At 35.7% G+C, this 17,239-nt stretch overlaps 1 protein-coding gene across 6 annotated transcripts in view; it reads right to left on the bottom strand.

Moving 5' to 3' along the window:
• cnc (NFE2 like bZIP transcription factor cap-n-collar) overlaps positions 1–17,239 on the bottom strand; it is a 146,843-nt gene that overhangs the window by 16,810 nt on the left and 112,794 nt on the right. For all 6 annotated transcript variants that reach the window (XM_022063635.2, XM_022063633.2, XM_022063632.2 and 3 more), the window contains 2 exons: positions 2,557–2,821; positions 707–840 (listed from right to left, as the gene is read on the bottom strand). In XM_022063635.2, coding sequence (XP_021919327.1) covers positions 707–840; positions 2,557–2,821 — 399 coding nt within the window. The remainder of the gene's footprint in view (positions 1–706; positions 841–2,556; positions 2,822–17,239) is intronic.

Genomic DNA, 17,239 nt, shown 5'->3' with positions numbered 1-17,239 from the left:
AAGCCAGTTAAGAAATTCCTCACCTTCTATGTAACCAAAAGGTTTAATACCATCTTCACAAAAGTCTCCCATTGGTCTGTATCCTAAGTTGTATGAAACCTGTACACAACTACATCATACTTACTAAAATACTTACACATATTCCGAAAAACAAAAGCTACACTCAGTTATAGAGTATATAGTGTGCCAGATTTTGTCTATAAAATTAACTGAACTTTAAAGCCATTTTATATATTACCCATTTAGCACCTTACTAAATGTGACATTCCTTTGTCATTAAAATTTAGGGTTACATTACATGATTAAGAAAACAATCATATATGAAAATCTGAAAAGCAAACACAGGCATCATGAAGTTCAGTAGAACCTTTGTACTTTAACACTCTTGACTACTGTGACAAGATACTTTGGTTATAAATATGGCTAGTAGAAACTGACTGATGTTTCATAGGTGTTTACTGCCTCCATCATCAGGGTGACTCATCACCATGATGGAGGCTGTAAGCACCTCTGTAATTCTGGTAAATTTCTACCAGACTACATGGTACAACAGCACAGAAAACAGCCATCTTCATACTTGATAAGAACCTGAAATCTTACCCAGGCTGTGTTGGTACTATTAACTGACAAGGCCACTTGAACACTTGCGCTTAAAAAACACACTAATTAACGTAGCAGACTGCCTTCTTTTGGTTGTTGCTCTCACCTGATAGGGATACATCATATCATGAGGCCCTTCTATTTTGTATGGTCCATTAGGACCACTGTCTCCCATTGGCTCACTACTGTTGGTTAAATTCATTGAAGTAGCTACAGCTGAACCCAAATTTGAAGACCCACCTGCAACAACAAATGGGAATAACTCCATAAATGGTATAGTATCCTCAGAAAAAAACAGCATCATTTTAATTTATGTAGATACTCACTCAATTTCTAAGAGCTTAGTCCCTAAGTATACATAATAAAAAAGAACATACTGCACAGAATAATCATTTCAAAGAGACAAATGTCTAAGAATTAAACAGAAGATGAAGTCTGTTTATTTTGATTATTCCTGTTGCCACGTTGAAAAAATAGGTAAGGCATACACCACGTTCTTCACTTCAAGGCTTTAAAACAGAGACAGACTATGAACCTCAAACCTCACAGAGACAAACTAAGACTGACCTTGGGAAGTAAACTCTAACTTGTACACAGTTCAGAGAAAAATTGTACTGTCAACAGAGATATTTTAAAAGAGGATATACTGCAAGAAGCTTCACTGCTACCAGAAACCTTCAAATAGGCAGCAGACTCAAACTTTTGCTACAGATGTCATGCCATAATAAAATTAGGAGGCATTTACTTTTACACTTCTATGTCTCTGGCAACAAACATTGTGAAATTAACCTACATTTAATTTTTTAACTAAATTTTGATTTGTTACTATTGTTCCCAGATATCGGTATTTTGTCATATTCTCAAAGAACTAATTTGCTAATTTTATAAGATTTTGTTCTGGAGTCTGGTGGCAGGAAATGACTATATACTTGTTTTCTTTCTGCTTATTTTTAGTTCAGCTTCCTTACTAGCAGCTAATACACCTCTTATGTATTTATTTAAGGTATGTATGCTTTTGCCTAATAAATCAACATCATCAACACAGACCAAAAGTATATGTGTCCCACTCAACACCTGTCCATCTTTGTTCTGTCAGACCTTCATAATGGTGTAGTCTAAAGCAAAGTAAAAAGAAATGGCGATAAATAATCTCCTTATTTGAGGCCATTCTGAATAGAAAACACAATAGACAAATGTTTATCTATATGGACTTTACAGGGCAGGAAAAAATAAACAGTTCTTCAATTTATATATAATTACCTTCATACTATTTAACTGCCTCTCTAAAGCTCTGTACTTGCCAGTCCTTGTCAGTGACTGTAAAAAATACTGATCCAGTAATAACTCATATGCATGGGAAATCAAATGAACAGACTATAAAAAATAATATCTAGAAAATGAACATGGTGGGAGAAAAGGAGGATGTTATAACTAAAATATTATGGCACCAGTAAAATGCCAATTTACTTTCATTACAGCTTTTGCATTTTGAAACCTAATAGAAATCAATTATAAATAATTCACAGAGTAAAACAACAAAGTAAAGCTGCCCCATTATATGCCATGTAGGCGCTTGGGGAGAGAGGAGGTATAGCTCCTACTCATTCTTAACCTCAGCGCTAGACACGGGCGAGCGGTCAGTGTCATACCTCAGCTGTGCTTTACCCCAGGGAAAGAACCCCGGTACCCATTGTATAGGAGGCTGGGTGGGCCCCAGAGCTGGTCTGAATGCAGAGGCTAGGGGAAAAATCCTCTGTCCCTCATCAGGGATCCAACATTAGTTGTCCAGTCTATAGTCAGTCATTATACCAAGTGAGCTATCCAGCTCATGCAGAGTGAAAGGAAAAGAAAAAAAAGAAGAAGAAAACAACAGAAACAACAACTAAATATTGTTACATCTAGCCTAATCTTTAAATGGGGAACAGTACTGGAGAACCTGCAGTAGAAGGTACTTACTCATATTTGGATATGGACCAGTGTTATTGAGATCTCCTATGGGGGGTGCAAGTGTAGCATTATGCAGCAGTACTCCACGTGTGCTGTCAGGTGTGTATGCACTGCTTGGTCCTCCACTGTAGTTGTGGTGGTGGTGGTGGTGGTGGTGGTGAGCAAAAGGGTGTGACATGGCTGAAGCATCTCCAGGGCCTGGCAGACTCAGCAAGTTGGCTAAATCTTGCCATCGTTGCTCCATGCTCATTGTTCTCACAAATGGCATGCGGCCCTAAAACACATAAACCCATAACAATGAGTTTCAGTATCATAATGGTATATAAACTCTAAAAGTCTGTGAGCACTGTGGTTACAGTTCTTGCACAAATTCTATCTTTTTACGAGATTTGAGGGTCTCATGGGAGTGAAGATGTTGCTGTTAGTCTTTGCGGTAATAGTGCTCTGTGCACTTGTAGGAAGACACCAATGTACCTCTCAAACATTGGTATCTACCTTTAAGTCCATTTGGTGTTAGCACCCAGAAGACCAACATTAACAACTTATCCTTTCCTGTAAGATTTGAGGTTTTCACAGCGGTGAGTATGAAGATTTCTGTCTTCTGGGTTGTTGCGCTGTGTAGTCTGGTCGATGTTAACCAGACTACACAGCGCAACAACCCAGAAGACAGAAATCTTCTTATCCTTTCCTGTTTCATCAAATCACATGTCAAGATTTTTCACTCCATATGCATCATAACTTAGAACAATAGGAATTCATTGTGATATATCGTTATTTGTTACATCACTTATGTTGTTCTTGTCACTGTCACTACTGTTAAAAACACTGGAACATGCAATAGCTTCCACTTATCTGTTGTAGATTGTTACTCACAAGAATATGCTGAACTTCTATATAATTTTGTAAGTAACATTCACCAATAAGCGAAAGTTAACAAGTGTTTCAACGTTTTTGACAATCATGACAACAGAAAGAAAAAAACTGATGAAGTGAACATTTTATAATTTTCTTAATGCTAAGTTTTTACTTATTGTATATGAACTTTCTAACCAAATGGCACGAACAATGATGACAACAACATGACAGTAAATAAGTCAACACGAATAACACAGAAATATAGGAAATAGAAACATATACTGTATTCATATTTATGCAATATTCTACATTTTTAACTCCATTAATGTGACACAACTACTGTTTGCAATTACAGGAATAGTTTGTACCAGGCACATGCTATAACAGGTAATTTATACTGACTGTAATTTTCATACAATTCAATATAAGTCAAACCTAGTATATCACTGTGATGAACAATGTGATTGCATTTGTGAATGCAGGCAGCAAGCATCTCTGTGAAAAATTTGTAAACTTCTATCAGACCAAAGATGGCTGTCTTAGGAGTTGTTGCACTGTGTAGTCTGGTACAAGTTTACTGATGATTCAGAGGTCCTTGCTGCCTCCATCATCAGGGTGACAACCAGAAGACAGCCATCTTCAAATAAAAGATACTTTCCATAAATGTAACAAAGTTGGTAGACAACAGAGCACGACCTGATGAAGAAAGAATTATCAAGCTAATGCATATTCTTAACATGATACTTCCTAGTGGTATACATGGAATAGGATCTCAATAATGACAACACAGGATTTTGCTTCTTCTTTTAAAACAAACCACACCTAATATATTTTTTCAATAGGCTGCAAAATTCTTCTGGGCACTAATCTTTCATGTATCATGTATCAACATAGTGTTATTAACTTCTGTTTGAGGAAAAATATATGATACTAATCAGCAAATGCAATATTTTTTTATTTACCTTATGGAATGTATATGGACCCCTATATACCAAAGCCAAGTACCTAATCTAGGTCTAAAGTACCACAAGACTGTGTAAAATATAAGCCAAGAAATCCATTTACTTTGAGTTTGATATCCGTCAAATGTCTGCAAGACACCAATATATCAGTATGTATCACACTGGTATATAGCTATTCTTACAAGACATGTTTAACACACAAACAGAAACAACATAATAATCCCGCTTCTTTTCATACCACTTTAACAGAAGAGATCCACTAATGCAACTTTCTAATGGAAGACATGTGACTGACCAAATAACAATTGAAGTTGAAATAAGAACAAACCTTTCCCTTTTCCAACAGCTTCAAATAAACGATAAAATCAGCACATTTTGCTCAGTGGTAGAGGCTTTGATTTTTTATGCAAAAGAAAAGAACCGTAACTGCCTTCTATTTAGATTTACATACTTGCATGCTTCAATCCATACACATACAACAGTGGAAAGGTGTACTCCAACAGAGAACACATACTTTCAAAAGCACTCTTTGCTGTTTTGCATAGCTCAATGACCTTCATGTTCATTTACAGCTGATACAGAACTATTGTTGTATAGTTAATCACTCATATCACAAAGAATAGAGTTGAAAATTATTCTTCCTCATACTTATCCATCATTAATCATAACAAAAAAGTTTCATATAAAAACTGTAGATCCCAATTCTCACAATCTATTTTCTAAATATCCATTTTTTATGTTGTGTTTCTGTAACTACTCTACTGGCAGATGAGTATAAACCTTCCTACACACCTCAGGTATGTCAGGTAAAAATATTTTTTTAACACTTTCCTCAAATACTTGCAAGCATACAAAATGATTAAAAATCATAGTAACATAATTATATGATATGTCATGGTAAAATAATTAAATGGAATCTGTAACGTTTTGTTTGTAATGGCAGTGTAAAATATTCTTGGAAAATAAATATCACAGAAATGTGCACATCAGTTTCTAGTGCAGAAGACATTAGCTCAACAAATGACATTCTGGAAAATACTTCCCATACAGACGAATTGTTGAAAATGGTATCAGTATACTTTCAATACCTCCTTTTCTCTCTTTTTTATTTATTTATGTTCTGCTTTGTTTAACATAACTGTAGTTAAAAGCTGGAAGATAATTTGAAAGCATACATGACACCTCATTATGCTTCTGGTAAGTAGTAACATAGAGCACCTCAATTCATGAACATGGAACATTACAGATGTGATGGCTACCTAATAGCAGTGTTATTGGTAAACCCAAAGCAGACAATACACATTGTAGCATTCACACGCTCGCATAATCTTAATACTGTGCTGGAACACAAACTTAATAGCACATATCATTTATGTGAATGTATTCTTATAACATAGTAGTATTAGATTATATCAAATATATGACACAAATCCACCTCAAAACTATAATTTTTTGTGATGACATGCCTCTGCACATACAACCTTTTGATGACAGCTACAGTTACAGTTATAAGAAATTTTTCAGTGGTAGAGGAAAACGTTTTGCACTTCCATCATCAGTAAGCTTTGTCATATCTTTTTTGGAGCAGAGCATCTCAAACACAACAAAGTAAATGTCTTAAAGGACCACATTTAGCCCATAATTTGAATATGATATCCCAGAATAACATATCTATTTTTGACTCCTACTTACCTACCTGTGTAACAAATGGAAAATGTGAGGGCAGATTGGCATAATATAACAACTTCAATTTTTATCATTTTTCATGTGGTCTGTGTCCACCCCATTAATTAAATAGGTTTCAAAAGTTCACATGTGGGTTAAATGTATGCAGAGAGAGCTATTACTACACCTGACATTGATAGATTAAGAAACAGCAATATTAACTGAAGGCCACTGTAGAAGGAATAGCTTCAATCATTTAAGTACTTTTGTTCTCTTATTTTTATTATTCTACAAGACTTATTTATACCTTAGACATCAACATGTCACCTTTTGATTAAGTACTTATAATTTCTTGGCCATTCTTCCTTCCAGTTGTTTCACTATTGTATTCTGTAAACAGACATCTATCCTTTTACAGCAACAATCTTTAACAGAACATTGCATTATTTCACCAGCATGAAATCTTCTCAAAGCCTAACAGGTTGGTTTGCTTGGCAAGTCTCCACACCCAATCATAATAATTCTCCATCAACTCATCCAATCTTAACTACACATACAATATCAAATGGGGCAAAATAAACCGTGTAATTTCAAGTAATATTTTTGTTTTCAAATGCAATCAAATAATTCTTCCAAGCAGGTTTTCCTCGCATTGCACTTAGCATCATCATATTTGTAGTTGGAGTTCAATGAGGCAAATTACTTGAGATAATAAAGAATAATATATTTTAACTTATTATGAATGCATCATATCACCACCTTGTCGAAGGCAATCTGCCGGGTGAGGAGGCTTGCGTGCTCAAATGACCCTTAGGGCTATGCCGGCCTGAGCTTCGGCTCATGGTAGGGTCACCCAAGCCGGACAGGTCTAAGGAGATGCGCTAGACTAAGAGTGATACCCTGGTCCTCCAGGTTGGGGGTTGGGTGTAGGGCTAACAACCTTTCACCTTTAAAAAAAATATGTGTTACGAAAAAATCAACCAAGCCTCGGATCAGGACGGACTCTTTGGCACGACCACGGCAATTGAAAAAGGACATGAGATTTGGTACCTGGAACATTAGGAGCCTCTATAGGGCTGGGGCACTGAAATCAGTGTGTAGGGAATTAGGGAATTATAAGTTAGACTTAGTGGCAGTGCAGGAAGTGCGATGGGAGGGGGAGGGCACGATCCCAGTGGACAATTTTACATTTTTCTATGGAAAGGGGAATGACAATCATCAGCTAGGGACGGGTTTTTTTGTTCATAGCAGAATTAGGGCAGCAGTTAAGAGAGTAGAATTTGTTAGTGACAGGTTGTCTTACGTAATTTTGGAAGGACGTTGGTGCGACATCATTGTCCTTAATGGTCATGCCCCAACTGAAGACAAAAGCGATGATATCAAGGATAGCTTTTATGAAGAATTGGAATCAGTATTTGATACATTTGGCAAGTATCACATGAAAATTCTGCTAGGAGATTTCAATGCAAAAATTGGGAGGGAGGATGTCTTCAAACCCACAATAGGCAGCGAGAGTCTCCATGCACTTAGTAATGATAATGGCGTCAGAGCAGTGACCTTCGCTACGTCAAAAGATTTAATTGTAAAAAGTACAAAATTTCCACACCGTGATGTTCATAAATACACTTGGACTTCCCCAGATGGCAGAACACACAATCAAATAGATCATGTTTTAGTAGATAAGAGAAGGCAGACAAATGTAATTGATGTGAGATCATTCAGAGGAGCAGATTGCGACACTGATCATTATCTGGTGGTAGCAAAAGTGAGGGAGCGGCTTTCAGTAAGTAGACGAACTAAACAAAATTTTGACACAGAAAGATTTGATTTGAAAAAATTAAGTGAGGGAGAGGCAAAGGAACAATATCAAGTTGAAATTTCGAATAGGTTTCAAATTTTAGAGACAAATGAGGATAATGAAAGTGTGGACATCAACAGGGAGTGGGAAAATGTCAGAAACTGCATCAAAATTTCAGCAAAAGAGAAACTAGGATACTACAGGAGAAAGCAAAATAAACCGTGGTTTGATGAAGAATGTTCAAAATTAATAGATCGAAGGAAGCAAACAAAATTTCAATGGTTGCAGAACCCAAACAAAACAAATGCGGATAATCTATGTAACGTGAGACGTGAGGCTAGTAGAACCTTTAGGACTAAGAAAAGGGAATACCTGAAGGGCAAAATTGCTGAACTTGAGACAAATAATAAGGAAAAAAACATCAGAGACCTGTACAGAGGCATTAATAACTTTAAGAAAGGATATCAACCCCAGACTAATTTGGTAAAGGATGATAGTGGCAATTTGCTTGCAGATCCAATAAAAACTGTGAATAGGTGGAAAAATTTCTTTAGCGAGCTCTTAAATGTTCATAATACTGGTGATATTAGACAGATTAAAATGCATACAGCTGAACTGTTGGTGCCAGAACCTAGCTTAGATGAAGTGGAACTAGCCATTGGGAAGTTGAAAAGTTATAAATCTCCAGGAATTGATCAGATTCCGGCCGAATTAATTAAAGCAGGTGGCAAAGGGTTGCATATGAGGATCCATAAGCTTATTCAGTTAATTTGGGATAAGGAAGAGATGCCACATCAATGGAAGGAATCCATAATTATTCCTATTTATAAGAAGGGGGACAAGACTGAGTGTGGTAATTACCGAGGAATATCGCTGCTATCAACCTCATACAAAATTCTATCCAACATTCTTTTGGCAAGATTAACCCCATATGCGAATGAAACTATTGGGGATCATCAGTGTGGGTTCAGACGAAACAGATCAACGATTGATCAGATCTTTTGCATTCGTCAGATACTAGAGAAAAAATGGGAGTTCGGTGGGACTGTACATCAGTTATTTATAGATTTCAAAAAAGCCTATGACTCTGTGAAGAGAGAAGTGCTATATAATATTCTTATTGAATTTGGTATACCAAAGAAGCTAGTGGGTCTAATAAAAATGTGCTTAAATGAAACCTGCAGCAAAATTCGAGTAGGTAAATATGTATCTGAGACATTCCTCATCAAGAACGGTCTAAAACAAGGAGATGCTTTGTCTCCCTTGCTCTTTAACTTTGCGCTAGAATACGCCATCAGGAAGGTCCAAGGTAGGCAGGAGGGTTTGCAATTGAACGGGACACATCAGCTATTGGCATATGCTGATGATGTTAATTTATTGGGGGACGATATAAATACAATAAAGAGGAACGCAGAAGTTTTACTAGAGGCTGGTAGACAAGTGGGGCTGGAAGTAAATTCAGAAAAAACTAAGTACATGTTAGTATCTCGTCATCAGAAGACAGGCGGGCAAAATTATCTTAGGGTAGCTAATAAATCCTTTGAAAGGGTTACAAAGTTCAAATATTTGGGAACAACAATAACAAATCAAAATGATACTTGTGAGGAAGTTAGGAGGAGACTAAATTCCGGAAATGCTTGCTACTTCTCAGTCCAAAATATTTTGTCTTCCCGTCTGATTTCTAAGAACCTGAAAATTAAAGTATACAAAACAATAATCTTGCCTGTTGTTTTGTATGGGTGCGAAACATGGTCTCTCACTCAGAGGGAGGAACACAGATTGCAGGTGTTTGAGAATCGGGTGTTGAGGAGGATATTTGGGCCTAAGAGGGAAGACGATGGGGCGTGGAGAAAACTGCACAATGACGAGCTTAAAAATCTGTACTGCTCCCCCAGTATTGTGAGGGTGATTAAGTCGAGAAGAGTGAGATGGGCGGGACATGTAGCGCGCATGGATGGGACAAGAGGTGTGCACCGGGTACTGGTTGGGAAACCTGAAGGGAAGAGACCGCTGGGGAGACCTAGACGTAGATGGGAGGATAATCTCAGGCGGGATCTATCCGAGATAGGAGTTGAAGGAAACTGGATTTTGTTGGCCCAGGACAGGGTCCGGTGGAGGGCTTTGGTTAATTCGGTGATGAACCTTCGGGTTCGGTAAGCCATCTAGTTAGTTAGTTAGTTATGAATGCATCAGAACACTTCAACTTAAAATAATTACTGATACTAATTAAATAACTGAAATGATAATATTTACTAAGCCTTACATTAAAGTTAAAAAAAGGTCTGACTGATTTTAAACATCTTACAGAAAACTTTTCAGTACTGTAAATATATGAAATCCATACATGCTTCAAGATATAAAATGTTTGCAAGGATCTTTCCAGGTAAGTGCCTTAATGTTACTACTTTAAAATAAAACACCATGATATCTGATACTGTCAAATGAACAAACACAAATATATTTTCTTGTTATGCTGTAACAGCCTGTACGAAGAAGGAGGGGCATCTCATGAAGAGAGGATTTTTTACCAATCTTCTGTCTGAATACTATATAACTTTATTTATAAGGTAATTCATTAGAATGTAACAATCAAGTTGTATGCTAAATAGCAAACACAAATTCAGAACTAGAAGGAACAACTGTTTCAGTGATCTAATCACATTCTCTATTAATGCATGGCAGTATATGAAATCTTGAAGAATAATCTTCAGAAAATCTAAAGTCTGAAAATTTCCAAGTCATGGTTGAAGATAGTAATGACTTTAAAGTGCAATTATACACAGCTATCAGTACTCCTACTCTCCTCCTTAACACACAAACAAAACTGGTGCCTGAACTAGGCATAATTTAGGAGTCAATTTCATGGTCCTGTTGGGAAAGTTACAAATGTCACAAACTAATAGGCAGAAAAGTGTAAACAGTTGTTTTAATTATTCATTTCTAAACATATTCAAATTTAGTTTGGGCACCTTGTTTTCACAAATCTGTACACAAAAATAAAAATATGTAAATAAATCAGTAGCCAGAACATTCTGATAACTGCATTCAACTGTTCTTTACTTACATTAAAGCAATATTGGTAGTAAGAATACATTTTTAACCTAAATATAATGGACAAAAATGCATCAATACAAATGTTATATTACAAGAAAATTATTCATAGTTTACTACAACATTTTTAAGACTATGGTAATAAGAGCTTCAAAACTGGTTTCAAAGTGAGAAACAAACTTTCATGCTCATATAAAACTATCATTTTACTACCTCTTGTTTTGTAATAAAACCTTCTCTCTCACATTATGACATTAGGAAAACAACAGACAGAACAGGATGCTGGGACAAAATGAACAATAAGGAGTTTCACAAGCTGTACTCTTCACAGGATATTGTTAGGATGATTGAATGGAGGGAGGGAGGGATGGGGGTGATGATAAATGCATTCAAAATTTTGTGTGGAAAACCTTAAAACCATTCAGAAGACCAAAATGTAGATGACAAAATAATATTAAAATTCATCTTGTGATGATAGGGTGGGAGGGTGATTGATATCAACTGATCTGTTCTGGATACAAAATGATGGACTTTTGTGAATATGATAATGATGACGTTATTACTTAAAAACTAAAGCAAAATGTTAGTACCATGATACAGAAAACATATTCTTACTCATTTGGTAGGATCCCTTCTGGACAATTTTGATAATGACTGACATAGGTGGGTCATTAGTAGACACCTGCACTGCTGGAAAGTGTTACTATAATCATTCATACTCTAATATAGTGCCCTACATTAGAAGTCAACATCAATTTCTATACAACTGGTGAAAGTTAACATTAAATAAGCAAAGAATCAGAGAAGCAATATGGCAGATTTGAAAGTTAAGTGTATGCCACAATGAACATTAGAACACAAAGAAATATTGTATGTAGTAAATATCTCAAATGCCATAGGACCATCTCATACCACATTCACAGCAATGACTCTCCTTCCTGATAGAACCAATTCATCAACATAATTGAGAATCATATAATATAAGCCAATGACCTCAAGCTGCCAAGGAAGAGAATAACACAGTGCCATGTTAAATTCCCAGCAGTTTACATACATAATTTCCGATGTTCATTGTCATAATACAGAAGCCTACTATAATCTAAAAATTCAACACATTTTGGAAATAATATTTCATGGTAAAACATGTTTATACTATAGAATCCACTAATACACTTGTATATTTGCATTGTCATATTCTGTAAAAATACTCTCTATGTTATGTTAGTGTTCAAGTGGCAACTCTTTGTTCATAAAAAAAAAAAACACTTTTAAAATAATACAGACAAAATAAATTAATATGAAGAGAAGAAAAATAATTATACTCAAAATATGCTGGAAAAATGTTAACAGCATATTCTGCTTAGATTGTCTGCTAAATTCTCATGGTTTTTGTAAAGAGTGTATAGAGTTGGACAAACTTCTTCAGTACTAGATGTGGTTAGCTGAATTCCTAAAAATGGCCATTTAAATGAGGAACTAATTTTCCATAAGAGGGCAAACTCCAAGATAAAAAATTAGACATTTATTCATGTTAAATATTCATATAGTTATAACTATTATTATGTTAAAACTGGACAAGACAATGTCTCCATAAATGCCACAAGTCATCCACCACATTGCCCATTACTCACCACATAATTGCATTAACAGAGAACTAAAACAAAATTATTTTGTAATCAACACGCACATACATGATAAGGGTGACATATGTTCCCCCATGGAGTTAAAATAAAAATATAAAAAATAACCTTATAACAAAAAACTTTCTGCTATAATGAATAATTCAGAAGTTTAACATCATGGTATAATAATTAAAATGGTTTGAAACATGCATTCATGTAACATGGCATAATTTAGAAACACTATTTTTGGATTCTAAAAACATTTGGCAGTAAAATGAGAACCACATTTTTTTGACATATTCAGAGAAAAAACTATACAAATAGGAAGTAGAGGAAATAGAAAGAACAAAAACATTAGGAAATAAATATTAAAAAAGACAACCAACTAATAATTTAAATTCAGAGGATGAATTACTGGCATCAGCTTATAAACTGAAAAATTAATATATAAATATGGGATAGTAATTTAAACAAAAAATTTTAAGAGAAAGACATTCCTTGGGCAAGAATGAGAATGAAAAAATATTTTAATCATATTAAGCTCTATAAGAAAAGGATGCTGAAAATTAAGTGGATTGATAAAGTACGAAATGAGCTGGTCTTAGATAGGATAGGCGAAGGAAGAAGTCTATGGAAAAATCTTATGAGAAGAAGAGATAGGATGGTGGGACACATTCTGAGGCACCCAGGATTGGTTAATTTGGTAATGGAAGGAACAGTTGAAGGGAAGAATTGTAGGGGGAGACAAAGATTGGAATATGTGACGCAGATTATTGAGGATGTGGGCTGCAAAAAATATGTGGAAATGGAGAGATTGGCAAAAGTGGAGGACCATGTCAAACCAGTTGAAAGACTGATAAAAAACATACCAGAAGTCAGTATCAGTGTTAGTTATTACTAGACAGTGTTCCACTGCATCTTTGACAGAGATCATAGCAAGTTGCAAACATTAATGTTTCATTTTAAATCATACTGAATTTGGGGGGGGGGGGGGGGGGGGAGAGAGAGAGAGAGGGGGGGGGGGTAACATACCGTAGGGCCTCAGCATATATAAATCTGGTCCTGCTTAAAGCTTTAAGTTAAAACAGAAGAAATAGAAAATTATTATCAAAGTGAATCAACCCTAACTTAGCACAATCACTTCTATCTACCACTGACCATCTTTTAAATATGTGACCTTGATGATCTCACCTACCAAGGAAGACATGCAGTTGATTCTGTGTGATCAACAAATAAATGAGTTCCCCCTCCCTAACCCCCAAAAGGCAAGCAGTGTCTTGTTTGGTAAAGAGTACTTGAAGCGACAATACTAACAGCCCCAAGGGAAATGGACAGCAAGCTCTGGTCAGACTTCAAGAGGAACTTTGCCTTGAGTCAATATTGACATTTAGAAATTTTCTTGTCTTGCTTACAGAATGCAAGAAAGAGACAGAAACACTGTGCAACTCTTCTTACATACTACCGCTGTAGCATCCCACACTCAGTCTCAACAGTAGATGGAGCAGCCTCCTTTTACTTTGAAGAGGACATGAAGTGCCCCAAGGGAATACGGTCAAATTACCACGGCTGGCCTGCACAGCCAGCCAAATTGGAAAGGTACACAACATGAGATGTCAGCTACATGTTGGGAGTCCAGGAATTGCAGCTGTGTTCGCCAACAGATGGTACAACAAACATGTGCAGTGCGGGAAAGCAATTGACGGCACTAATTACCCAAGTAGGTAAACTCCACAGATCGTGAGGTAAAGGATGAGAAGAAAGCTAGAGGAATAATAAAAAGTAAGTAGGAACAGAAAAAAAATAAAAATAAAAAGAAATCTGGCAAACCACTTGCATGGTAGACACAAATCTTTTTGTCATTAATTTGAACTGTGAATGTACAGCAGTGGCTGGGAGCAACAACACGGAAGTGCACAGCGTCCCCAGCGAGTGCCAGATGCGGACCATCAATCATCTCATTTTAATGTCATTCCCATACCTTACCACAATTTGTATTCATTTCCTTCACTGATTTCCCACCCACTTTCCACCTAAGTAAGCAAGGAATTTGCTTGAAATGTTTTACAATTTATCAACTACTAAACTGTTATGCTGATGTGGGGCTTCAGTAAAACAGCAAATAACAATAAAGTGCTTAATAGGTTGGGATAAAGTCTTAACATCTGTTCATAATCTTTCCCCACTCTCATCTTATCACTTAGAATTAACATTACTGTAATGAAAGTTCTTTCTGTATATTTAAACTATAACAGAAATATATATTATATATTTTTACAATAACAGCCAGGCAACTTACAAGAATAGAAAAATAAAATCACAGTGATCTAATATAATTACGTGGTTATCACATAGAGTGCTAATATTAATAAATAATGCACACATTAATTAGTACAGCTTTAAAATTTAAGAAGTAACTAACCTAATCCATGACTGAGTTGCCTCTAAATTTGTAGTGACAGAATGAATAGTGATATTGTGAGTTTGAACAGTTGGACCTGATATGGATATAAACAAATATATTTCTAGGTGTTGTGAAAGAATGCCTAGAATTTGTCAAGCCACAAGCATATGTTATTCACCTTGCTGAGACCTGAACACACTGCCTTCAACCATAATCAGAAAGAAATGGAGCACTACTCTAAGAGTAGAACTAACCAGTGACATTATCAATGGGAAGTTTCTGTTCCTGCACAATAATTCTGGTAATGTTCCAATTAGATCTCTGATCCCAGATAATGCTATTAAAGGAGTGATATCAGTCAATAACAAAGTACCACCTTCATGTCATATATTGTTTGTAATAACTGTAACATAATTCAAACCAACTGAACAGCTTCTTAGATATACCACTGCTTTTGTAATCATCATCATTATTACTGTATTTGCTAGTCATAAAAGTGCAGAAGTATGGACAGTGAGAGAAATAATGAATGTATTTCATGGTTTTCTTCACCCATCAGTTCCTTCCTTCCTTCCTCTTGGATCCAAACATCATCATAAGACAAAAACTTACACATCCACACAAAAGTCAGGTAGAATCAAAAGTTTTGTAATTTAATGTTTATAGTTCTGGATAGGAGACAGGAAGACAAGATTTCAAACAGAACTGTAGGAAGTAAAAATTCAGTTTGTTCATAGTCTGTGTTCAGAATTCTAATCTGTTACTACTGTTCCCAAATATCTTAACTATGCCATAGTTTTTAGAGGACTTATTAGCTATCTTTACATTAAAATAATTCTCATTACAGAATTTGCAAAACTGTTGAATGAAGAAAATGTGTTACACCTTTTGATATGAGGCCCATTTTTAAATGGTAGCTGGAGAAGGTAAAAATTAATATACTCCTCTCTGCCCACAATATCATAGCATGTTTATAAGTTTATGATAACAATGTAAACCAATTTTAATACTGGGACATGGTGCTGGGCAGTCATCCTAATGATGGAGACAGAGGACATGGCACAATAACCCAGATGACAGTTATTTCCATACTCACCACCACAAGAACCTCAAATCTTGCCAAACTCTAATATTTTTAATGGCAGATGTGCACATAAAAAGTTCACATTAACCTGCATAAATAAAAGTTGCTTGAATGTAATCTCTTTAACATGGAGAATAAATTCAGTCATTAATCTTCCTGTCCTACAGTAGTCAATGCAGGCTCATAAATATATGAGAATTGCAACAAACTGACAAACGGTACTTTTTATCTTACTTCATGAGCCTCGGTGATAGTGACTTCAATGCCAGAACACATAAGAAACTCCCAACTCTGAAAAGAGTCTGTCAAAACATTTTGATAATTGGGCTAGTGCTGCTGCTGATTGTTACAAAAGTGGAGGGGAGGCATTGGGATCTCACACCTCTGCAGATGACTGATTGCCCTACAGTGGCTGTCATATTGAGTGTGATGGAGTGGTCACCAGGAGTCAGGGGCAGTCAGTCAAGACAAGGTCATCCTACATCAAGTGCCTCTCTTCCCAGCCTTCACAACACTTCTAATTTCACTCATACACGGATGTTTATACCTATTCTTAAAAACAATTGTCTCTACAACACTTCAGTTCTAGTTACTATGAGTTTCAATTTATTCTTTTGTCTTCATTTCTTTGTAGCAGTTTTTTCCAAATCTTCAGATATGAAAACAACTTTTACAGACTCATGGACCCCAAAGGAAGGAATAATTAATCACACAATTTTTCACTTACACTAAGCAATTAAGATGATTTTGATAGTGATGGCAATAATATTAGTGGTGATAATATCAACACTAATAACAAAAAAAAATAATAATCATAACAGTAGCAGTTAGTGGTGATCACGAATACAGTAAGTCAGGAATCATTTTTGTGCACAGAAATAATATCAGAGCTCTTGCAGCAAAGCTCCAAATCTTGTAAAATCTTGCAAAAACAGAAATAGAAATGAACTGAAAACATGAGAACCTGTAAATGGGAGAGGAAAGGTTCAGATCACAGGAGGAAGTTAAAAATAATACCAATAACATTATCCACAGGACTGTACCTATTAGCCTGACAGTCAAATACCTGAATTAAAAAAGCACTGTAATCAAATTACTGAAAAGTTTCTGTTCTTCAGATACATCATTTAGTAACTGCCAAATGTTAAAAATGACTTAGTTTTAATATCTGAAGTTGCCCAAGAATAAATGTTATGCATATAATAGTTTTAATAACAGCTTCAATTTTGTATTTTAAATGGGTTTCCTTCAAAC

Source organism: Zootermopsis nevadensis, unplaced genomic scaffold (assembly GCF_977971745.1).
Source record: "Zootermopsis nevadensis isolate Lab colony 2312 unplaced genomic scaffold, Znev_1.0 Znev_ptg000020l, whole genome shotgun sequence".
Classification (NCBI taxonomy): Eukaryota; Metazoa; Arthropoda; class Insecta; order Blattodea; family Termopsidae; genus Zootermopsis; species Zootermopsis nevadensis.
This window is presented reverse-complemented; position numbering and strand designations above follow the sequence as displayed.